This window comes from Urocampus carinirostris, chromosome 15 (assembly GCF_059441175.1).
Source record: "Urocampus carinirostris isolate Australia breed hairy pipefish chromosome 15, RoL_Ucar_1.0, whole genome shotgun sequence".
Lineage (NCBI taxonomy): Eukaryota > Metazoa > Chordata > Actinopteri > Syngnathiformes > Syngnathidae > Urocampus > Urocampus carinirostris.
The window spans coordinates 22,437,904-22,462,515 of NC_142363.1; the positions used below are offsets into that span (position 1 = coordinate 22,437,904).

The window sequence follows — 24,612 nt, forward strand, 5'->3', positions numbered from 1 at the left end:
TTGGGTGGGTTTAAGTAATTAAAGAGTGAGTTTTTTTTTTAAATTAACACTTCTGTTAAGTTATTTTGAAACTCGTCACAAGGGGTCTTCAAAAATGGCCCAAGGGCTTTTTATGCCCCCAGCATTTTTATTATCGGCCTACAGTAACTATTGAAAAAAATACTTGCTCCTATTAACTGTGTCATTAATACGGTACAGTTTTTTCAAATATACATAGATGCAACTTAACTACCAGTACTAGCAATTTTAAAAGTATACTAGAATTTCAGGTTACAGCTTCCTTTCCTGACGACCTTTTCAATTTATGTTGTAGAATACAGTAGTTTTTTTCGGCCTGTTTTTCAGGCACTTTACAGACTGAATGACATCGATAAAAACATATTTTGCATCGCCAAAAAACTAAAAATGAATTAAATAATTCCGGTGTCACGTCTCTAAGATGCCTGCTTGCCATTGGTCGACGTCATAGAAATTGCTCGTCTGCAGTTAGTTTGTGTCACAGCATTATTAAAATGCCCATAGGCTATTAGCTAAATGACCTCCCACAATGCCTTTCTGTGTCTTCATTCAGTTCAGAATCTCGTGTGCATCAGTGATACAATACTGTATTTTTTTGTACTGTATTCATTCATGATGGGTCCCATGGCTTGCAGTGATGCTAAAGGGAGAATCAAAAATTTAACATGGAAACAAAGCTTGTGATAATTAAGCAATGTAAAGAATGTACACACATCGTTACCCTAGCAAAGGTATATTATTGTAATCAATTGATGAATAGGACAATTATAAGGAATAATGGGGCCATTAAAATCAGGAAGTCAAATAAACATGACTTGACTTATTCTATGTTCATCTGCTGTACCCTCCCCATCTGCATCTACCCAGTAACTCTACTGTACCAGCTCAAGTGATGTCACACTTATGGAAAATACGTTTCCATCTTTCCTTTACGTGTATATATTGAGGATTATTTATTCATATGCATGTGTTTATAAGTTAGTACTTAAAATATGCTATTTTGTTTATTTTCAGTTTTTTCTGGGATAACTATAGGTTTCTATACACACCTGTATAGCTATTCTATTTTGCAATCCCCACCTTAGGACAGATCAATGTCATAACCCGGGGGTTTTGTGTTCCAACATTTTTTAAAGTGATATTTGAGATTATGTTTTGAACACAATTCTGTATATTACAGCTAAAAAAGAGGCAAAGTAGCCCTTGTATAGTGTTCAATTTTTGCATGTTATGTTGGACAATACATTTAATATATAATACAAAGTTTTAGCCGCTTTCTTTTGAATCTGGGGGAACACTTGGTCCGCGGTTCAAAGGTGATTATTTGTTTTATCACGCTGGGATTTATTTTCTCTGTTCAAATTGATTTAAGCAACTCGGACATTCCACTGGCGTCATTTTTCCAATCTATGCGCTTGACGTCGATAGTTTACGCCCCTTTGCTTTGTCTCATCTATCAATCTGTCTCACGCAGACTTATCTCTCTGCGGTTGATTAATGATGCCTGAGTGGGAAAGCAGCAGGTAATCACAATAAAACAGCCAGAAGCTGTCGGCCGGCGGATTATGCGCAGCTCGCCGTTTGCTCTTTCAGTCGGCCATGACATTTCTCCCTCCTTTTTGTGCTTTTAAGCGGAACCGCTTAAGTACACTCCACAGGCCTTGACTTCATCTTTGATTAAACATTGCAGGAGCATTACGGAACACTAAACCCGTTTAGGAGAGTTCTTCTGTGATTTTTTTTTTTTAACATTTTGAGCTGGCACAGACATTTTGGTGTGCTTTTGCTTGGAAGGGGGGGGGGGAAGCGTGATTTTGTGAATACAGTATGCTAAAGTGTAGATTTAATAACTACTAAAAAAATGTAAACACACTGCATCCAATTTGACTTTTAATTCTAAAATATTTTGTTTTCAACATTTTACACATAACATTTACAATTGATGAAAAAAAAACTACAATTGGGATCTATGGTACAAAAATTGTAAATCAGTGTCTTTCCATTGCTATAGAAAATATATATACAAAAAAAGGAGAATACTTAGCACAACGTTCAATAGTGCAACGCTTTCAAACAACCCTGTCCGACATTCTGGCCACAGTAAACGGAAAATTCCTTTTTTTAGATAGGCTTTCCAATAGGCACTTTTTAGAGGGGCGAGGGCGGCTCCAACACCACCGAGTGTCCACATGCACCTGACGCCGCAAAGCTGTGTATAAAACTGCAGGGGAAGAAAGAAAATCCCCCAAATAACTAGCAATTTGTGCTTTCCAACTTTCTTCCTTAGGTTTGTACCGTACGATTATGTGCAATGTCCACATTAGACCAATGAATATTAATGCTGCCGTGGAAAAAAATTGAAAAAAACGTTCAATTCGGAAAAAAACAGGGGGGGGAAATCCACACTTTGAATAAACTATTACCTACATTTTGAGTAAATGCTCACCTTTGAACACTCACCCTTGCTTTAAAAACATCCACTATATGGGTCACTAGAACCTAAAAAATGTAAAAATTGAATCTTTGACAATGTACACACATATCGCTGGTGTCAGGCAGGTTCTTTGTACCGTTCAAAATCTTGATTGTTTAGAAACCAAATAATATTGCGATATCTAAGACCACAAGTCTTTTACAAAAATAAGTGAACATAGAAACTGACATAAAAGTTTCCTGCCCGACACCAATAATATGCAAAAACAGTACTAAAAGATCCTTAAAAATGTCCTACTTCAGTGTTCATCTGTTGGCCTGGGATTAATCTGAGCTGCCTCGAAATATTTTGGTTGCCCTCGACCGCCCCCCTCCCCGTCAGAGGGTCTGCACAATGACGGGATACAACAGGGACATGTGCTCGGCCCCCCGGATGGGAAGCTTGTGCGTGCTGTAGTAGTGGATGACCTCCGGAATGGTGGCAAAGGGCGGGCTGTTTTCGCCCAGCACAAAGAAGCCATCCGCGGAGCGTGTGAACTTCATGTGCATGAACCCCTTGAAACTCCTGGAAGACATGAAACACAAGAGTGAATTATGGCAAACGTTTGTTCATTCTATTTCCAAACAAATGTTTTTTTTTCATCGCAACAGTAAGGGATTACCACAAGTTCCGAGCTACAGAGTGCACCTGTTTAAAAGCTGCATTCCTAAATTTAAGAACGAAATCAATTTTGTCCTGGTACGAGCCCTACCAGATTTAAAGCTGGGGGTTAAACAGCCATAAAAATGAACTAATTCAAATCCATTACTTACATTTTAAGCCTGGCACACACCTGATGCCAACCACGTGAGAAATTTGGCGTCAACGCCATTTTTATTTTATTTATTTATTTTCGCAGATGCCTCTGGGTGTAATAACCAACAGCTCTGTGGCCCCCACCCCCGACGCCGATTTTAGCTGAATTGATTTTAAGTTCTGGTACAAGCTGTTTACCTCAAGTGTTTTTGGATCATGTGACTATTCGGATGATCGATTACAAAGACAAGCACACATTTACTACTGCGCAAAGAAAACGCCAATGAGAGCTGTGTCACAGAAAATGTGAGCCCTGTATTTCTATACAACTGCGCCAGGGCAATAATCCGGTAGAGCAGGGGTGTCAAACTCGTTTTAACTCGGGGGGCCAAAGGATAGAACAAACATTCTCTCGGGGGCCGGACTTGTTGATTCGTGAAAAAGAAAAACAGAAACAAAGAAATAGGTGAGAGAAAAAGAGAGAGGGTGGGACAAAGAAAGAGAGAAAGGAGAGAGAGAGAGAGAAAATGTGAGAAACAAAAGAGATAAAAAGAGAAATAGTGAAAAAGGTGGAAAGAAAGAAATACAAAGAGAGAAAGAGGAGAGAAAAGGGAAAGGGAAAGCAAGAGCGAAAGAGAAGATAGAGAGAAAAGGAAAAAAGGAAGAGGGCTAATATATTTCGAAGGGAATCACAAATGTTTCTTGAAGTCATTGCAGTGTTTTGTATTTAGAGGGCTGGAACTTAGGGAACACATTCCTTTTGTTAATCTTGGCCAGTCATAAATATATTAAAAACGTGTTTTAGGATTCAACTTACCTTCTGACCAAGTGTTTTTCCTATGTTTTTTGGTTTACAATAAATAATATATAAATATTTTTTTTAAAAGGTGATGCGTTTTCTGGACACATTCTGTTTTTTCATGCATTTACCTGAGCGAGAGGGAAAAGTCATCACGGCAGGACTGGCTGTTTCTCACCAGGTAGGAGCTCTCCTTGCACAGGGTCAGCAAAGACTCTGCATCAGAGCGGCTCAACGCTCCGTGGTACCAACTACACAAGGACAGGGGAGGGACAAAAAAGTGCATTGTTTTAATATATTTTGTGTGATTAGATCCACAGCAGGTCAGATTGGGCCATTGATATTGCTGGCAAAAAACAAACTTTTAAGTGTTTTCAATCAATCAATCAAACAAGTTAAAGAAAAAAATAGTTAAGATTCATTGAAAAAAAATTAAACTACATGAATTAAAATAATATCTAATATTCCTTCTATTTTTTCATTGCATGTCAATTGGACCCGAAACAAGTCAGAACTAATTCTTAAAAATAATAAATAAAACATTAAATAGTTTAATGCAAAATTAAAATACACATTCACACATAAATCATTAAAAATGGAAGCTAAACATTCTTTTCAGCTAATTTTAAATATAAGTTCATAAAATTACAACAAAACCAGAAGAAAAAGCACAGAAGTTAGATTATTTTTTTAAAACAAGTAACTGCATAAATCAACATACAATGTAATTTTCATCCAATTTTTAATTGCCAGTCAAATTGTCCATCAACATTACACCAGAGTAATCACTACAATTAATGAATTAGGTGTTAACATATTTTTAACATATAAAACAAAAAATTGTGGATAAAACCGTGGACAAACCCATGGCTCAATTTAGGTTTGCTAAAGATCAGAAAACTGCGCCTGCTACTAGCAAGCATGGATTCCAGTACTGTCCTTTTTCATGTTGGGGAACAAACCCCAACCCCAAAGAAAAGGAGAGGGATGAGTGCCGCCAGGCTGTACTTGCCCAAGGAATCAGTTGAGAGATCCATGAACCGTGAACATTAGGTGAGTCAAAGATATTTATAAGAGTCCTCACACTTGTCTTTCTAGTGGCAGGTAGGGGTCCACTTTCTCTCCAAGTAGGGGAAGCGCATCACAGACCAGGCGCAAGGTGTTAGAGTCCGCCGCCACATTGGGTGCGCTGGCTGCCTTTGTGAGCCTGCTGTAATCTGTATGGACGCGTGACCGCTCCCTCTCAGCACCCTCGAACTGGACTAGAAGGTGGGGGAAAAAAAAAGGAGATTACTCATAATTATTCCTACCAGAAAACTTCAGACATACCCGCAAGCACTTTGGAGATGTCGTCCTTCTTCCATTCCCACGGCTGGTCGTATTCATCGGCAGGCCTCTCGTCGTTTTTCGGCAACCGAATTTCTCTTTCCTCCGCGGGGCTGAGTGTGGAATCCACTCTGTGGGGGTGTTGATGTTGCTGTGCTGGCGCGGTCGGGGTCACGCGGGCCTGCTGTCGAGTCTTTTCCTCATACGGGCTGTCGTAAAGCTGACTGTCTGTATTGCCCGTGCACTTGTTGCGTTGCATTTCTACTGAAGCAAAGAGAAAATCTCGTTTTGCTGCTTGACTAGATGGATGCAGGTGAAGCGCAAGGTGTCGAAGCCTGTATATAGTCATGATTGTACAATTTCTTTACAACTATTGGTGGGGACAATTAACAATGGAAGCTTGTGTCGAATAAAAATGGGCCTGGAAGTTGAAGCTTCGTTTCAAAGTGTGGGTCGTCAAGCTAAAACAGTCACGTGACCCAACTCGCACAATCGCTCGCCTTTGGTGACACGTGTCACGATGGTATAAAAGAGCGGAGTTGAGTATGGAGTAAACGCGCAGCGAGTTGGGGCATTCGGAAAAAAGAGTCAGAGACGGAAATTTGTTTGAAGACAAATTGTGAGCAGTATTGTATTGTGACATTCAGTTACTTTATCAGTCAGTCGGATAGTTCATTCATTTGTCGTAAGAGAAGGTAATAAATTAAATCACACTGCGCTGGAGACTATTTTTTTTCAAATCAATTGATAGTGGTTTGTGAAATTATATGCGTGCATTAATGTCATAATTTGTTGAGGGGGAAAAACAAGCAATTAGCAATTGATTTTTCAGGACTTCATTGCGGCATTACAATATAAAACACAGCTGCCAATACTGCTCTATTGCAGAAAGACTCAGCCAAGAACCTATATGAATCAAACACCGAGTAGCAACTCTTTTGGCTGAATCATTTGAACCAAATATTCATTGGTTTATGAGGCTTCACTTTGCCCATCAATATTTATAACTTATTAATTTATTAAGCCTTTTCATTATTTCAGGTGTGTTCCATTTTGTAGCCAAAAGTGGCCTTGAATATTATCATATCAGATTTGCCAGAACTTGTTTGAACAGAGAGTTGTTGTGCAATTGAAATACTGGAACCGAAACTGTTGTACCTTAAGTTTCCTTTTCTTTTAAGTTTAGGATTTATTTTGAGCTTATGGACCGTCCTCTTAGTAAAAATAATTGTAGGCCATTTTCCTCATTGCATTTGTGAATTTTCAGGAGCCCTTGTTTGAGGCTCAATTTTTTCCCAGAATAAGCTGTGAAGAAAACCATCAAAGGATCTTGAGAAGACGATTTACCACACTAACCTGAAATAATCTTCTGGGCCTCAAATGGTTCCATATAGCTACAGAAGTCCGATGGGGCCGATTCGAGTACAAGGCAGGTTCGTGTCCTCGGATCCGGACGGGCGTCAAATGGGTCTGAGTAATCGTTATGGGTGTCTGGCGCTTCCGGGGCTGAGGGCAGCACCTAGGACAAGTCAAGGGACATGTCTGATTGAGTTTGGTTTTAGCAGATACAAAGCAGACAAGGAAGTGGTCCTTACAGGTTCTTCTTGAACAGTGACAGGACTTAAGGGAATCTTACAGTGACCAAACTCTTGAGAGTCCACTTTTATCAGTCTGTGTTTGGGGGATATTTTCACCTGTACAAAACACACTTTATCATAAACATGCATTGTCTTATTTTAAGGTTAATATTAAGAAAATCCACTGCCACTTCCTTGTGGCTACTATAAACCAGTGTTAAAGTAGTCAAGAATTACTTGTGAATTTTCCCAAAAGACTGAAATCAAGAAAGAGAAGATTGTGTAATACCTCAGGACCGTTAAATAATCCTATACCAGGGAATGGAGACAGGCTTACATCCACAGAACTGTAGCCACCTCCATCACCAATTCGTTGCTCCTTGACCGAGCACTGGTATGGATCTTCAAAATCCAACTCCTTCTGGGCTCGGTAGGCCCGGAGAATCTCACTTTCGCTGTAGTCAGGCTTTGGAGGTTGTGGGGGGTCACGTCGGTTACCAAAGTTTAGGTATTCCTTAAGCCACTTTGCCATGGATCTGAGAGTAAAAAGTCAAAAGCTTTGTTGTCAATTCTGCAGCATAAACTATCTGTCCATCTATCCTGGTCATATCCCCCGAGAAGGGTGACCGACAGCAAGACAAACACATAAAATAAAAAATAAAATAAAAAAGGGAAAAAAATAGCAAAGAACACACACAAACATTTTTGGACCATGGCCAACCCAAATGGCCAAACAAGTTAGGCACTTAAGTTGGTCATGCTTTCGTCCCTCCAGATGAAATGGGACCCAAGAAAGCGGCCATGTCACTCGGGTCAGGGTGACACAACACACTCTTCTGTTCAACAGCAGGGCCCGACAGCTTTCACTGGTTTACCCCTGTCGTAGCATACAAATGCCCTGCCAATCCCTTAGAACACGCCCAAACACCCTACTATCCTTTTACAACACCTCTCCACTCATTCCTATCACCAACAAGAGCTCTAACTTCCACTAGATTTAGACATCTTTCCTGCAGTGCACTCATAACACTATGCATCCACGTCAATCGCGACCTTCCTCTTGGTCTCCTTCCATTGACTTCTGCTCTGTAGATCCTCTTCAACATTTGCCCATCATCCATCCCTATCATGTGTCTGAACCAACAGAGTACTCTCGTATCCATAAAAACACTATGCTAAGACAGACTACATTAGGACACACAAGTCCACTTAATGTTTTGTCCAAATACAATTTGGTTCTTTGTTATTGCAAATATTTGTGTGATAAATTGTATTTGCAACTTATAAAGTACGATGTACATCCTCAATTATGTGCAGTAATCACATTAATGAAAAAAGATGGGGTCATTTGCGAAACTTAGGGAAAATTAATGCTGGACATAACAAAAGACCGGGTGCACGAAGGGGAAACAAAATGGTATGAAGTTTGACATTTGTAAATGAAAAAAAAACAGGTAAAAGGGGGACAGATTTTGGCCATTGGCTCTCTTTACGATTCTTTATTCGGGGCGTAAATGAAAGTCTTATAAAGTATTTTTTTCAATTATAAAAATAATATCAAAAGCACAAACACGACCGAGTTGTTTATAACCAATTTGTTTGGCAACGCAAGTGAAAATGAAACTGACTTAGCCTTCTATTTTACGTTAGCAAGCCAGCAATATTTTAGTTACTTAAAGGTCGAATTTAGTGAAGATTCGATAAAGACGAAATAAATACAGACATTAAATATAGTTGAGAAACGGGACTTTTAAAGCGTTCATAGAACCGGAATTTATTTTAAAGTTAGCTCTGCTAAAGCTAAGCTATGAGTTCACTTAGAAAAAGCTCACCCTCTTTCTTCACGTTGGAGACTGCTCTTTGTTTACTTCAAACACCCAACTTCTTTCTTTTTTTAATAAACATTCGATATTCCTGTTGGGGTACTTTAAAGACAGAGATGTCACAGTTCGTATCGACAATTAGCTTTAGTTGTCCACCCTGGTGTTATTGTTAGCCGTCAAGCTAACGTTAGCCTGGCCACACCGGTCCCTTGTGTTGACTGGGAACTCTTACCACGCACCACCACAGCGGTTCGTTTAAAGGGAAGGAGTGGCGTAAGCTATTTTGCATTTTGTACAATCGAAGCACATTTTATGGCAGTTTCTTTGGGACAGTAAAAAAATAACAAGTTATATGCACGAATAACTATAATAAAATAAAGTTCTACAAGTATTTTAATTATAATTCAGATTTGTGAACACCCAATGGAATTCCACATGTTTTCAATTATATACACTTTATATTACAACATTCGTAACTGGAGCATATTTTTCTTGAATGCTCACAGGTTTACCGCTGTTTATTGGGTTTATTATTTATCAAAATATGTATCGAAAAGACAACACATTTTCGTCAACGACTTCCCACAAACTATCTATCCATCTATCTTGGTGACCGACAGCAAGACAAACACATACAATAACAAAGAAAATAAAAAGGGGAAAAAATAGCAAAAAATACACAAAAATTTTTGGACCATGGCCAACCCAAATGCCCAAACAAGTTAGGCACCTCGGTACCTAAGTTGGTCATGCTTTCGTCGCTCCAGATGAAATGGGACCCAAGAAAGCGGCCATGTCACTCGGGTCAGGGTGACACAACGCACTCTTTTGATCAACAGCTGGGCCCGACAGCTTTCACTGGTTTACCCCTGCCGTATCATACAGGTGACCTGCCCATCCCTTAGAACACGTCCAAACATCCCACTATCTTTTTACAACAAACTATCTGCAGATTCAAATTATCATGATGACAAATTGCCATAACTCATAAGGCTTCCACTTTGTATTCTAATAAAGGAAATATTACACCAGGGATCACCAATGTGAAAATAACTCATAAGTGATGAGTCAGTGTGATTTTGTAGGAAATTTAATTCGTAACTGGCATGAGAGATCGTTGACATGATCAGATTTCCCTACGTTTTTTAAATTGACCTTTAATTCATAAATGTAAATTACTCAAACCCTTCATTAAAGGCAGACGTTTTGGTAGTTGACAGAGCCTATTTCAACCATACTTCTAACAATTAGAACATGTACCAGCATTATAACTTAGTAACAACATGGTATTAAAACAATAAGTTAGTTTAGAATACTAAAAGTAGCTCACAGCATAAAAAATATTAGTGACCTTTGCAGTCACAAGAATTCACAAATCTTTAGTTACATAAAAACAGAATTTATTTAAAAATGATAGTGTTGAACTTCATTCGCTGTCATTGCTTTCACTGTCTGAATATGCCCCCAGTAGGCTGAGCGAAGACGATGTCCCGTTCGGTGCTGCTGCAGAAGCAGATGAGGGGTTTGCTGTGCTGCTGGCAGACGAAGAGGAGTTTTTGTCTGTGGAGGGAAAAAAGGCAATAAGGGAAAACAATTGTTAGTAACAATATTATAGCAGTGCCCAATTTTATTCTGGCTTTGGTCCCTAAAACTGGTAGAGTGACCAGATGTCAATTTTATGGCAGAATGAAGCATTTAATTAATTTGATAGAAAAGTATAAATGAAACCTGTTATTGCGCTAGCCGGAATGGTTTTGACTTGGCTCGTTGCTGCGGATTTCTTGCGTACGATGAGCGATCCAAGAGCGCCGCCCGCACCTAACGTGCCCACGCTTTTCTCCCAGCTCTCCACTTTAGCCTTTTTTACCACAGAAGCCCCCTGTGATACAATAAGAAAAACAACAACTGTGAAAATGTTTGAAAGATTGCAGACTTTGCTGGGGAGTGTGAGTGAGTTGTCACCAAAGGACAAATTATAATCTTTCTGCAAGTTAATTTATCTTCTATTTTATGTCTGAAATATTAAAATATTACGTAAACATCTCAAATTTTTTTTTAAAGAAATTTAACATCGCCTATTTTCACGACCATAGGGTGCACCTTATTGAAAGGTGCAATCTTAGTAGCTAGTTCCTCTGTATTTACCACTACACAAGGCGCACCGCCCAATAGGGTGGAGAAGATCTCTGCTTCCGGCAGCGTTACAAACACAAAAAAGCATACAAGTGAGCCTATTTAAAAATAAAATGGAAGCAAAACAGAGTTTCGATATGGTTTATTTAAGTATCGATTACAAAGAACACATTTTGTAAAAAAGAACTGGTGCAGTTTGGCACTCGCAGTTTGGCACTCACATTTTGTACCGGTAATCCATAACATAACCGACAAAATCTTCGTCTTCTGTTTCTGACCAGAGCAGCTTCACTAAATCTCCATTAAATTTCAGAGTCACTCTCCGAAAGCTCAAACAACAGTCCCAGCAGACACATTAGCCCAAGCATCAACAATCCGTTCTTTTTATTATCGTCCGCTGGAAGTTTCTGAACCACCTTAGTCCCGGGTGGAAAAATGACTCTATCGAGACTCTATTGTGCGCCTTAATGGTCGTGAATATAGTGTAATTTATTTTATTATGTATAAAAACAAATGATAATTAACACGAACAAAAAAAAAAAGACGTCAAATTAAGTAAATTCAAGTCATGTTTATTTGTATAGCCCAGTGGAAATGTTTAAATCTAAGCTTAAAACTCACTTCTACTCCATAGCATATGAATAACCTACTCTTCTCGTCGGCTGAAAAATGGTCTGTGTAATATAGTGTAATAATCTGTGAAGCCCTTTGAGACTCTTCGTGATTTAGGGCTATACAAATAAAAATGACTTGACTTGACTTTATCCCTAAGAGTCTCAAAATGGCTGCACAGACCACAGACTATTGCAAACTACAGACTATTACTACGCCATCCCCTGATCTAAAACCTACACGAGGGTAAGAAAAAACTCAAAATCTCAACATGAGGTAAATGAAGAAACCTTGAGAAGGGACCACACATGTGGTAATCCCCCTTCCAGGATGACCAGGTTGCAATGGATGTTGCAATAACAAATAATACTCGGATATTGTCAATGTGATACATAGGTCATTCATAAGCTGTAGAATAGAAGTGTGTTTTAAGCCTAGATTTAAACAGTTTCACTGAGGTTGCAGAGCGAATCTCAGGGGGAAGAGCATTTCACAGCACCTTGGCCCGAATGGAGACTGCTCTCGAACCTGCGGATCTCTGCTTGGCTCTTGGGATCACGAGTAGACCAGCATTTATTTAAGTAGATGTCAAAAATACGGTTTTGACCAGTTTTTAACTTGTGAAAATAACTTTAACAACTTAAAGCTTTGTTTATTTTTAATCTCATGCAGCTCCAGACTTAATAAAATATGATTTTTTTTATACACACATGAATTTTGATTTTAACTATTCTGGTTTCTGCAATAGCTGGTGAATTTAGAGGAAAATGTTATAAATTGGATTCACTATAAGTGAAAAAAAATCCTTTCCTCATATCACAAAAATAAGGACACCACCAGATATTATCAATTTCCTGTTATTTCTATAAACCTTTTCAGCCGAAATCATTAACTGTGTCACGAAATATAGTGATGTTTCCTTTTTTGTTATACTTCCTAAAACAATTAAGCTTCTTTGTGAATAATAATGTTTTTAGTTCATTTCCATTACATAAATAACCCTTTCCTTTAGAATTCTTAATTGCTTTTTAAAGTATCAATACACCAAAGCCCTAAAATATTAAATTTTCAAAGATATTTTCCTCTTAAATAGTTGGCCTAGAGAGAGGTGGGCTCCACCGGATTGTACTTGCCAAAGACACACCACAGGAAATAGTGCCCCTACGACCGTATTGATTAAGGGATCCACCCACTGACCCACCACAAATATATTTATATTTGTATGTTTTATTAGAAAAGCAAATTACACTAAAAAGCTTAGAAACATTAAATTATTTTCCTTCATAGAATGTATAGGAGTATATGGAAAACAACCCTCGATCATTATAATACAAATATAAAAATGTAGGGGTTTAATATTTTCATGGCACTTGAGCCATCTTACGTACTTGTGTTTCTGTGGGTTTGTCAGTCGTGAGGATGTCTGTTGGGTTGTCATTCTTGGAGATCTTTGGTGGCAGGGGGTCTTTTTTGTTGTTGCTGCCCTCCTCTTCGTTCTCAGAGTCAGAATCTCTTAGTCTTTTGACCAGCGACCGCTCCAACATGTCTCTGCACAACATAATTTCACAATGAGAAACTAAAGAGCTATTAAAGTTGAGAACAACTCCAAGAGTGTTTTTCCTGGATTTTTTTTATGTAGAGCCTATTACTGGGCAATTAATTCATAATTATGTAACTTGCAGTAAATGCCAAAAAGTAGGGCGAGGCTCATTGTATTACAAGTCAAGTCTACTTATTTGTATGGCCCTAAATCATAACAGAGCAAAATACAGTTCTATTATCACTGCAGGTTTTGTCATGAGTAATATTGGGTGTATTTCCAAAATAACCTGTTTTTAGATAAAAATCAACTGAAATTATTACTTGGTTTCTCGCTCGTCCTCTTCTTTTTCACGCTCCTTTTGTCTCTTCTCCAGTTCTCGGTACTGGCCGAGCATCCCCTCAAAGTCCACCTGAGCCTGCCTCTGGTTCAGATCCTTAAGTTCCTGGAGGTTTTCCAGCACCTCCATCTCCATCTTGGAATCCCGTGTTCGATTCTCCAGCACCTGTAAGACAGGATCATTAAGCACAGCTTCTTGACCTACTGTTGAACAGCAGTCACGTTTTCAAAAGTGAAAATAGACTGTTCCTTGTTCAGGGTAAAACAACAACATGGTCGATAACTGATATTTGGAGCTGGTATAAAGGTTAGGGCTAAAAGTAAAACAGAGATAAACTGTATGTTTTTTCTTTGTTTGTGGTTGCATCCGCTTACCTTCATGGGGTTGTTTAACTCCTCATCTTCTCGCTCCTGCTGGATTCGCTTCTCCTCCTCTTCAATTAGTTTTTCAGCCTGGAAGTTTCGAGTGGCGCCATGTTCCATGGCGTAGTCCGTGTTCTCTGGATCTGTCTAGAATCAGGCATAGAATTGTTTCAAAATGGCAAGACATCTTTTTCTAATAGCTAAATCCATGGTTGAACTCACCTTAAAGGTAATCTCCGCCAGGCAACGGGTACATTTGATGTAAAAGCGAAAGATTGGGAGTCCCATGTACAGTTGATTCTGAACTGTCTCCTTACGAGCGTTGAACTTCTTTCCCTTGTAGATGTACTCGCCGCAGGTTTTACACCTGAACACAAATGATCACAGTAATTTTACAATGACACTCAAATGACCCTGCTTTTTAGTCATAGTTTTGAGGCTTTCCACTAATATTGCAAACACTTCTATCCCTTATTTGTGTAACACTTACCGCATGTTGAATGGTGCCATCAATCTAACCACATACTGTCGATCTTTGGGAAGTTTAAGTTTCGGGATTTTCGCCGGATCGAAATCCGGAGGGTAGTATTTCTGTAAAATAAATTAAAAAAAATCGACAAATACATCAGAACAACATGCAACCAATAACTTAGAGTAATTTACTGTTTAATATCGCGATTGTCCCATTTTGGGACATGCTCGTTTGTAATCATCAAACTTGAATTGCATACAGTATAGCTAACGTTAGCCTAGCTTGTTCGTCGCTCCTGTTTATCAACAACTACCTACACAAAACACATTGCCAGTTACGTTTTGAGCTTCATACTTACGTTTAATACTTTTCTTTCCGACATTTTTACAGTGGATCGGCAACAAATTCGTACAAGAAACAAAAGTCTCAGGAAAACGACCTCAGCGTAGAGAAATAGTAAACTTCCGGTTATTCTTCTTCGTTTAGCTTAATGCACGATTTTGAATATGTGGCGTTTTGCTGCCCCTGGTAGTCAACGGACTATTTAAAAATACAGTCCAGTCCAGCAGGGGTCTTCAACCTTCAAGCCAAAAGCTTCCTTTTTGTTACAAATTAGAGCAAAGGGCACCCAGTTTAATCTGCATTTCTTAAATAACAACTTATCAAGTTATCACTATGTTGTTACTATGTCATTGGAGGTTAATTATTGGAAGTAGGGTTAGCTAAACTCAGTCAATTACAAGAAAATTATTTATCTAGAAAGTCACAATGAACCAGCACAGGTGAGCTATTTTCCAAACAGGTTCGTGGGCACTTCAGCTGACTTTAGGGGGCACTCTGGTTGAAGGTGTTCTTAAAAAAAGTTGAAAGTTAAATGTTTTCTCTATTAAGCAGGTGATAACAATGCCCAACTGAGTTCAAAGAGCCCTTATGATTTATATTCCTCCACGTCCATCCGCCTTGATCTTACTTTTGGCAAAGTCAAGTAAAGTCAAGTCATGTTTATTTGTACAACCCTTAATCACAAATACTGTAGTCTCAAAGGGCTGCACAGAGCACAGATTATTGCAAACCACAGACTATTATTACACCACCCCCTGATCTAAAACCTACATGAGGGCAAGGAAAAATCCAAAAACCTCAACATGAGGAAAATGAAGAAACTTTGAGAAGGGACCGCACATGAGCTGTTCGGGGCGGAACATCTAGGGTAGGAAGATTCAAGAACAATACATCACCACTTGGTCAAAATAATGCATATTTTGATTATTCATTTTTCCAAGTGTAATTATTCACTTCTTAATACGATCACTTGACTTTCTTCATTCTATCCATCCATTACTTTGTTATTCAATCTCTACATTGTTTCAAGTGGTGGTTGCATTTAGGAGAATTGCTTTGAGTTTTATCAGTACTTTCCTGACCTGGTGCGAAGTAGGGATGTTAGAGACCCCGGCTGTACAGTATACTATATTACACGGTTCACGGCTCTCTTAACCACCTGGGTAGTAGGGCACCACTTCCTGTGGTGTGTCTTGGGCCCACCCCCCTCCAGGCCGTAAAAGATTTTCCCCAGTGATTTAGGAACTAGTATTAGCATTGTCGCTGCCCGCCAATGCGGAGGTCCTGCTCATCTCCGAAGAGTGGGATGACGCTTTACACCGAAAACAATTGTAGATTTTATATTTTATTTCTTTATGTAGTAAGGGATGGTGAATGGTTCCCCACACGTCTTCGGTTGATCACATTTGAAATGTGTTAATGAAAATTCTGTGATAAAGTGACAGTACTTTTATCGTGTGTTTTTTCCAAATTAGTTCAAATTGATAAGCCGATAAATGTAAAAGAATTGTTAAGGAGGATTGCTCTTGTCTATGTGTGTGTGTGCACAAACCTGGCTACCCTTAGGTTATTCCAACAAGAGGAAATGGGATGATAATCACAGATTGGTGTCAACATGGGTCTAACCTCTATAAGTACTATGGGACAATGGTGATATGAACAAATTGAATGCATGTTTTTATCCGAGTGAGGATTTTGGTTAACACACACACATATGCAATAATGTAATCTTATATTAATCGAAGAGGAATTACTTTTTTTCCCTCGCGTGTTCGTTCAACAGACAGTTTATGCGATGTGTAAAACAGTGCTGGAGTTGAGCAGGTTTTTATTACAGAACATCCCCTTCTCAAATATTGTGCAGACGAAAGCTCTTTGATTCTCACGTGCGCAGTCAAAAAGGCCGAAAATAGCTTTTATACTGGGAGGGCGGGTTATGACGAAAACAATTCTTTAGAAGTAGTTGAAATATCGATACTTTACACCAGCCCTTTGTCAAACCAGGTCAGGAAGGTACTGATAAAACTCAAAACAATTCTCTTAACTGCAACCACTACTTAAAACAATGTAGAGATTGAATGACAAATCAATTATGGATGTAACAAAAAGTCAAGTGATCGTATCAAGAAGTAAACAATTACACTTGAATAAATAAATCAAAATATGCATTAATTACGACAAAGTGGTGATGTATCGTTCGCAAATGTTCCTACTGAATATGCTCCTCTCAGCGTTGCCAAAAGCAAGATAAGGCACATAGAAGTCATGGAAAATAAAGCATAAGGGCTTTCTGAACTCTGTTGGGCATTGTTACCACATGCCAAATTATTTTACTTTTAACTTTTTTAAGGCCACCTTCAATGATGCACCCCACCCATAAGTCATTTTGTACATATTTTTATATAGTAATTCGTAAAACATCAATTTAAGCAACAACAAAAATTTGGAATTTTTCAGTGAACTGAGCAGAAGGAGCTGGTTCGCTAAAACGAGCCGGAATTCCCATCACTATAAGTAAGTGAAGGAGTTATAAATGACTGATATGGTAAAAGGGTTCTAAGGGATAAACTTAAACAATCATATATGTGCAGTGACACGTTGCAGGTCAATATGGGTGTTTCGGTCTGTTAATAGTTCATTACGTGAGTTGTGGTGCTCCAGTGGCGCAATCGGTTAGCGCGTGGTACTTATATGACAGTATTCAGCAGAGCAATGCCGAGGTTGTGAGTTCAAGCCTCACCTGGAGCAAAATTTTCTATAGAATTATGTGTATCCTGTCTTCCCTTATTTTCTTAGGATATCAAAACAAGCAAGTCTTTAGGTCATTCGTAGCAAAAGTTGTGACTTCCCCTGCTGCCAAAGGGCAGTGATGAGTTTTTATAGCGTAGTGAGTTGGTTCAGCTGTAAAATTGCATTCACTCACGTGTTAAAATGAACCAGCAAATATATTAATTATCAAACATGAACATATTTTTTCCCCATTGTGAATATTTGTTCTTATATTATGTGGGGTAAGTTACTAATTTAGACTAAATTATAAAGCATAATACTAAAAAACAAGGGTATTTGGAGTTGACACTCTTTTACTGAGATGGCCTGCCTCAGAACAGAACAGTCTCAGAGCCAAAGTGAGTTTGACATTCCTGCTAGACTATAAGCTACAGCACAACATACTTTTAGTCGCACCTTGATGTACATATACAACATACACAAAGTATACATACAAAGTCTCTTCCTTTCCGTATTGCAGTGTTTAGCACATTCACCTACCACGCGAATGTCGCCGGTTCAAGACCAGGTGGAAACATATGTTGGCCTGGAGAGGGATGGGCAACAACAGGCTGTTTTTGCCCAGGAGACACAACAGCAAATGCTACGACCCAAGTGGTTAAGGGGTACAACCAACCAACCATGACAGTACACATACTGTACCTACCATCACTATTGCTTTAGGTGTAAGACTACTTCTTTTCCCCCCTTAAAAACTTGTTATAACACCTTCTTCAAATGTAAAGAACAACAACAAAAGTTTTTGTGCATGAATAAACAGCTGCAACAATTGCATTCGATTTCCATTTTGATTAAAGTTTGCCACTTTTGGTTTCAAACAAGTATATTTTTTTGTGTTTTTAATATCCTGGAGATTGTTTTTTGCGTGTGAAAATAAAATGTGATCACATTTATTGCTATTAAATGTCAAAAGGTTGGATGTATATATTTATATTTGATTTTAGAATAGAATAGCATAGAGTAGAATAGAATAGAATAGAATAGAATAGAATAGAATAGAATAGAATAGAATAGAATAGAATAGAATAGAATAGAATAGAGCACGGCGGCGCAGTGGTTGAAGCGTGTGTGGCACAGTTCTGAGGCCATGAGATCCAACCACCTGTGTGGAGTTTGCATTTTCTCACCGTGCTTGCGTAAGTTTCCTCCGGGCACTCCGATTTCTGTCCACCTTCTAAAAACATGCATGTTAGGTTTATTGGCCAGTCCAAATTTTCCCTAGGTTTAAATGAGCAAGTGAGTTGTCTGTCTCCGTGTGCCCTGCGACTAGCTGGCAACCAGTTCAGTGTCCCCTGCCCACTGCCTGAAGATAGCTGGGATGGGCTCCAGCACCCCCGCGACCCTACTGAGGATAAGCGGTGCAGATAATGGATGGATGGAATCGAATAGAATAGAACAAAATAGAATAGAATAGTCTACATCGTCTTTGATACAAACATAGTTAAACATTGCATTCGACGAGATTAAGTCAAGTCATGTTTATTTGTATAGCCCTTAATCGGAAAGAGTCTCAAAGGGCTGCACAGAACACAGATAATTGCAAACCACAGACAATTATGACACCATCCCCTGATCTAAAACCTACCCGAGGGCAAGGAAAAACTCAAAAACCTCAACATGAAAAAAATAAAGGGACCTTGAGAAGGGACCGCACATGAGGTAATCCCCCTTCTAGGATGACCAGGCTACAATGGAGCTTGCAATAACAAATAATACACAGACATTGACAACATATAATATAGGTTATTCATATGCTATAGAATAGAATAGAAGCGTGTTTTAAGATTAGACATGGCCTTCTTGTGTAAACATATAATAAAGACTCTTAAGAGAAGATTAAGATAAAAGACTGTCAGAATTGATAAGCAAAATATTTATAACATTTTGGCCCAAGTTATGATGAAGAATAGTGCAGCATTACAGGAGTCACAAGATATATATTTTCACTTTTGAGCCCCTTGTTTAAGGTGGCGATGGCCTTTGAGGAAAAAAACCTGTCAACGAGCCTGTTTGTCCTTGTCTTAAGGTGGAAAAATTTCAACTAATGAAAATAATGGAATGGATTTTAATAGCATTTTTTTCAAGTCACGGAAGACCGCTCAAAGTGCTCTAAATCATAATCGACATGTCTGGTCTACGTAAAACCATGCTCCAGGTGAGGGTCGAACTCACAACCTCAGCATTGCTTTGCTGAATACTGTCGTATAAGTACCGCGCGCTAACCGATTGCGCCACTGGAGCTTCTCAATCATCTTATGAAGCTAGAAGGGAACTCCCACCAGAGGGCAACAGGTCAAAGTTGTGGTGGCCTGAGTGAGAAAATATAACAATGATACGTTGAATATTAAAAATGTTGCTGGCTCTGTTACAGTATCCCAAATCGGCAATGTCATTTAGACTGGGCAGAGAGCAGCCAAAAATTGTCTGGGCTGTGTTGATTCCTCTCTGTATGTTCTTTTGTCTGCTGCCTTACTCCTGGAATACCACCCCGTGACACTGTATGGCTATAAATACTGTGACACAATTAATATAAAATAATAAACCTGAATTATTATCATTTTGGTCTGTGAGTAGTTCAGAACTCCAGAATTCAATCTGGAGTGGTGCAATTGGTTAGTGCGTGGTACTTACCTGACAGTATTCAGCAAAGCAATGCCAAGGTTATGAGTTTGAGCCTTACCTGGATCACAGTTTTTAATAAGTCAGGGTTGTGAGCCAAAACACAAATGTAAATGTTCTGCATTTATATAGTCCTTTTCAAGTCAATGAAGACCTCTCAAAGCGCTTTGCACTTTTCCCTTTTACACACTAGCAAATTAACTGATAGCAGCGTCAGCCATGCAAGGCAACTACCTGCTACTGGGACATTAGCGATTCAGTCTGTTGCCCAACGACACTTTGACATATAACATGAGGAGCTGGGAATTGAACCTGTAACTTCTTGGCTAATGTCGCCCATGCCCTTTTATCAACATTGTACACCGGGATTGCAAAGAAGATTTCGTTGGAATTTTTATGCTCACGACAAAAAACACAATCTTGAATCTCGGATCTCCTCTACCAAACAAATGATGTATCGATCTGTCGCTCTTCAAACCAATCCTCAAAATAATTAAAACAATCGTGACTTTTCTTGTTTTTGGACTGCACTTCCCAATCAATCCTTGTATAGTGGAATACACCTGGAAATGTTACATCTAATGAAGGCCAATGACCTCCACCCTTCCTTGGGTAAATGATTGTCGGTGATGGGGTTCACATAGGTCATTTCCTCCATCAATATTTCAGACGCTTGCTGACGTCATAAGACCCTATAAAGACAATGTTTGCACCCCCGACGTCAACCCTCACTTGGCGTCACCATCATGTCGAGTACTCGGACCTTCTTCCACCTTCTTCTCCTCCTCGCTACTGCCGCCTTTTTCTATGCGACTGCTTCCGAGGATGTTTCGATGGAGAAGCGCTCATTAGATTTTACGCTGAAAAGTCAACAGGAGAAAGATTTGGTAAGCCCACTTTCGGACTTGGGTGTGAAACAATAGCCTTTTTAAAAAAAAGTGTTGTACTGTTTGTGTCCTGATGCAGATTGATGCACTACAAGAAGTCCTGGAGAAGCTGAGGAACAAAGAGATGCCCTCTGAGAAAAAGTTGGGCTGGCTTCCCTCTGTAAGTTCATTTGCAGTTGGATTATTTTATTCAAAGATTTTCCCATTAATGAATTTCTTTAGCGTTTTTTAAGGGACAATGTGTATTTTTTAGTGCCTCATGTTGGTAAAATAAATTGTTCAATAAAAGAAAAATAATATTTCTTTAAATAATATGCTAGACTACATGAACTATCATGTGAATCTGCATTTATTAAATACTCGTAGGTTCAGAAATTGACATTCATTTTACCTAACATGAGCACCACCTACAGGGAGCTGACACAATTGTTAGCCGTTTTGCTGCTATGAGTATCCAGAAAAAATTAGAAGCAAATGGTAAGGTTTGGTCACTGTGATTCTCCATAGTTTGTATTGAATTCTGTGCTTTTTAGCTCTCATTTTCTTTGTTCAATACAATTAAAGACAACCTAGTGGTCAAATAATATACACTGCCCCTGTAATTCACTGCAGATTAAAACCGTCAAAGGTAATGATGCTTGAGGAAGCAAATAACATAAAACAGCCTGTAAAATAAAAGAGTCAAAATCATGATAAAATCCAATGATATAATAAATTCATCTCTTCTTTGCCTAGATAGTGAATTAATTTGTAATAGATTTTTTTTAAATTTCAGTTAATAGATTCAATTCGAAATAATATGTTCCAACCAGTCATGGGTGTTTTTGGAAGGGGTAATTCACTGCTTCAACAAATAAATAATTAATAATTAAAAAAACAAACAAACAAATGAACAATTGAATAAATGAATTGATAATTTTATTTTATTTTTAAGAAACAGACCGCAGTAAAAAAACTTCTTATTTTTGTTATTGTTATTATTATTATCATTATTATTATTGTTATTGTCATTGTTGTTGCTGTTGCTCTTTCTGTTGAAATGCGTATATTTATTTATATCTTGTTTTTCATCCACATTGTCTTTTTTTAATAGTATTTCAAGGATTTTAACTCTGCCGCTTACAGTAATGAAACATAAAATTTAGTCGGTTCATTTTTCAAATGTTCTTTTCCTGTAAAAGTCAGTTAAAAGTTCATAAAAACGGTGCTGTATAAGAATGTTGATCGTGATAACACTATTTATAGTAATAATTGTAGTACATGTATTAATATTATTGTAAGCATGAGATGGGTGGATGGATGGATGGAAGAATTGATGGATGGATAGATGGATGGATGGATGGATAGATGGATGGAGGGATGGAGGGGTGGATGGATGGGTGGATGGATGAATGGATGGATGATGAATGGGTTAATGGACGCATGAATAAATTGATGATTGGATTAATGGTTGAAAGGATGGATGAATGAATGGATAAATGGATTGATCATATCCTTTCATTTTTCCCTCCTGCAGTGTGATGCAGGGGAGCCTTGCGCCGTGCGTAAAGGCGCCCGAATCGGCACATTGTGCAGCTGTCCCCGAGGGACGTCATGTAATTTTTATGTCCTCAAGTGCTTGTGAAAGAAAACAAAGTCATAGAGCAGTTCATTGACATGCATTATTATGTTTTTTATGTTTTATGATATTTCAAAATTTATTATATATATTGTCTGTCTCTGTTGCATGGGCCCGAGTATGACAATGTGTCAATGAGTTGTTTTGCTCAGCGCAGTGTGTTATTTAGTGATACTATATCAAAAATGGAATGTGTGTCCTTGATGTTGAAATATATACAAGAGACCTCGATTTGAAATATTTGTGATTAAAAAAAGGAGGGCGGACTATTTGTATTTTTTTCTCAGCACCTAAGTGATAACACTCTACAACTGCAAATTTTAATCAGAAATGACTGATTGTGTTGCTAAATACACGTGTGTTGCCATTCAAAGACACATTTTTATTATGGAGGAGGACTTACATGCCTTGTAATTTCTCTCTGATATTTCAGAATTCCTAGCGTGAAGGGCGCAAATACCGCTTTGATGGAGGTTTGTTCACCTCCCAGTCCACTTGTAAATGTCATGATTACCAATTTGGATCACCTGTGCCCGCTCATTTGGCGCCAGCCGCCTCAGGCTATCTGATTGGCTCCCTGTCCCCTTTTAAGCCCGGTCTTGTCACTCTACTTTTGTCAGTCCGTCCGCGAACCTCTGTTGATACAAGGCTCCCGCCTGTCCCGTTTTTGCTCCCGTTTTTTCGACCTGTCCGTTTCTGATCTCCCCGTCTTGTCGCTGGCTACAACCTGTTTTTTTTTTTATCCCGACCACGTCTCCTCTACCGTCCCAGCTTACGACCCGTTTTTGACCCCGACCACGTTTTTGCTCTCCTGTTCCGGATATCAACCGTTTTTTTCGTCCCTGACACCGCCATCGCCCGCCACAGAAGATCTACTTCCGTATTCGGATCGCAATTCGATTGTGAGAGCGACTTGCTTCCCGTGTCCAGCGAGCACCAGATTGTGGGCGCAGCCCTTCCTCTTTCAATAAAACTTGTGGTTAACGTTATGCAATTAGGTCCTGATTCCGTTCTAGTCGTGACAGTAGATGCACCTTATTTGTCTTTTACTTGTAATCCTTTTTGACATGCCCTGTATTTTAATATGTGAATTTTTGAGGTGTTGGTACAAATGACTAGTTTCCTCTGGAACTAGCGACTACGCGAAAGCAAATTCTGCAACGGGCATTTTATTCTGTTCCACGTCTGCTTCGTCAAAACCAAAATAAGTCCAAACAAGTGATGTACCGCCCTTCTTTGGTGCAAGCTTTGTTTCCTTCTCGTTTGTTGACTCTGGGACTATGTTTACGGAGTCCGCCATGACACTCAATGCGCTCACACGGTGGATGTGGCATAGTGTGGTGCTTGCAAACTTTCAATCGCGTTTATTAAAACTTGCCTCAGATTGGTTGGCGCTTTTTAAAACTCGAACAGTAACAATTGTGGTTGGCCAAACTCCATCATTTACTACAAAACCTTGAAAAAAACTGAGTGCTTTGCGGTTTCACAACCGCACTACGTCACATCGCGATGTCGATTCGATTTCGGTTAATCGTGCAGCCCTAATGTGTTGTGTACAAATCGTCAAACAAACGTTCAAACTTCTGACTTCAGACTGCTGTCCCCCTACCGCCCCCTACAGCCCCCTTCTTCTCCAAACACACATGAAACGATTCTTACAGGCAAAAATGTCTTCATTATGAATACCATTGATTTTTGGACAAATGTATCCTTCACAAGGATTTTTTTCTAAGTCCAATTTTTTCTACAAACTGTTTTTCAACAGGTACAGGTATGTTATTTTTGCACTAAATGTTTAGCCAGAGGAAAAAGTAACATATATATTTTAAAAAGTGCTAGCATTACCTCCATAATATACAACCTAAATCTGTTATTTGTTTTAGATAGATAGATAGATAGATAGATAGATAGATAGATAGATAGATAGATAGATAGATAGATAGATAGATAGGTAGATAGATAGATAGATAGATAGATAGATAGATAGATAGATAGATAGATAGATAGATAGATAGATAGATAGATAGATAGATAGATAGATAGAAGGGATTCATATGACGTCATTTTCAACATAGATAGGTTCATTGTTACTGCAAATTTGGCGGGGGGGGGGGGATTTTATGAC

The 24,612-nt window shown here is 38.7% G+C and overlaps 3 protein-coding genes and 2 non-coding genes across 7 annotated transcripts; 2 read left to right on the forward strand and 3 right to left on the reverse strand.

Annotated features, from left to right (window-relative positions):
* Positions 1-1,891: 1,891 nt before the first annotated feature.
* LOC148351846 (SH2 domain-containing adapter protein F-like) lies at positions 1,892-9,018 on the reverse strand. Of its 3 annotated transcripts, none has more exons than XM_088355020.1 (8): positions 8,782-9,018; positions 7,287-7,485; positions 6,968-7,066; positions 6,729-6,891; positions 5,376-5,636; positions 5,131-5,308; positions 4,178-4,297; positions 1,892-3,016 (listed from the first exon to the last, which is right to left on the reverse strand). In XM_088355020.1, the coding sequence occupies exons 2-8, from the start codon at positions 7,479-7,481 to the stop codon at positions 2,830-2,832; spliced, it is 1,203 nt and encodes a 400-aa protein (XP_088211146.1). In that variant the 5' UTR covers positions 7,482-7,485; positions 8,782-9,018; the 3' UTR covers positions 1,892-2,829. The 3 variants fall into 3 exon arrangements, with proteins under 3 accessions (XP_088211146.1, XP_088211145.1, XP_088211144.1); XM_088355019.1 differs by having other exon boundaries at positions 5,376-5,633; positions 7,239-7,485; XM_088355018.1 differs by having other exon boundaries at positions 7,239-7,485.
* A 1,132-nt stretch (positions 9,019-10,150) lies between these two features.
* yju2 (YJU2 splicing factor homolog) lies at positions 10,151-14,737 on the reverse strand. The gene is made up of 8 exons (XM_088354274.1): positions 14,590-14,737; positions 14,250-14,350; positions 13,982-14,126; positions 13,772-13,906; positions 13,381-13,562; positions 12,906-13,065; positions 10,501-10,651; positions 10,151-10,332 (listed from the first exon to the last, which is right to left on the reverse strand). Exons 1-8 carry the CDS (start codon positions 14,611-14,613, stop codon positions 10,199-10,201), a joined length of 1,032 nt encoding a protein of 343 aa, XP_088210400.1. The 5' UTR covers positions 14,614-14,737; the 3' UTR covers positions 10,151-10,198.
* A 2,490-nt stretch (positions 14,738-17,227) lies between these two features.
* Positions 17,228-17,321, forward strand: trnai-uau (transfer RNA isoleucine (anticodon UAU)). Its single transcript has 2 exons — positions 17,228-17,265; positions 17,286-17,321. It is a non-coding gene; the product is annotated as a tRNA-Ile (tRNA).
* Positions 17,322-19,510: 2,189 nt separating this feature from the next.
* trnai-uau (transfer RNA isoleucine (anticodon UAU)) lies at positions 19,511-19,604 on the reverse strand. The gene is made up of 2 exons: positions 19,567-19,604; positions 19,511-19,546 (listed from the first exon to the last, which is right to left on the reverse strand). It is a non-coding gene; the product is annotated as a tRNA-Ile (tRNA).
* A 1,115-nt stretch (positions 19,605-20,719) lies between these two features.
* Positions 20,720-22,753, forward strand: LOC148351850 (cocaine- and amphetamine-regulated transcript protein-like). Its single transcript, XM_088354292.1, has 3 exons — positions 20,720-20,869; positions 20,949-21,029; positions 22,386-22,753. The coding sequence occupies exons 1-3, from the start codon at positions 20,729-20,731 to the stop codon at positions 22,491-22,493; spliced, it is 330 nt and encodes a 109-aa protein (XP_088210418.1). The 5' UTR covers positions 20,720-20,728; the 3' UTR covers positions 22,494-22,753.
* Positions 22,754-24,612: the final 1,859 nt, after the last annotated feature.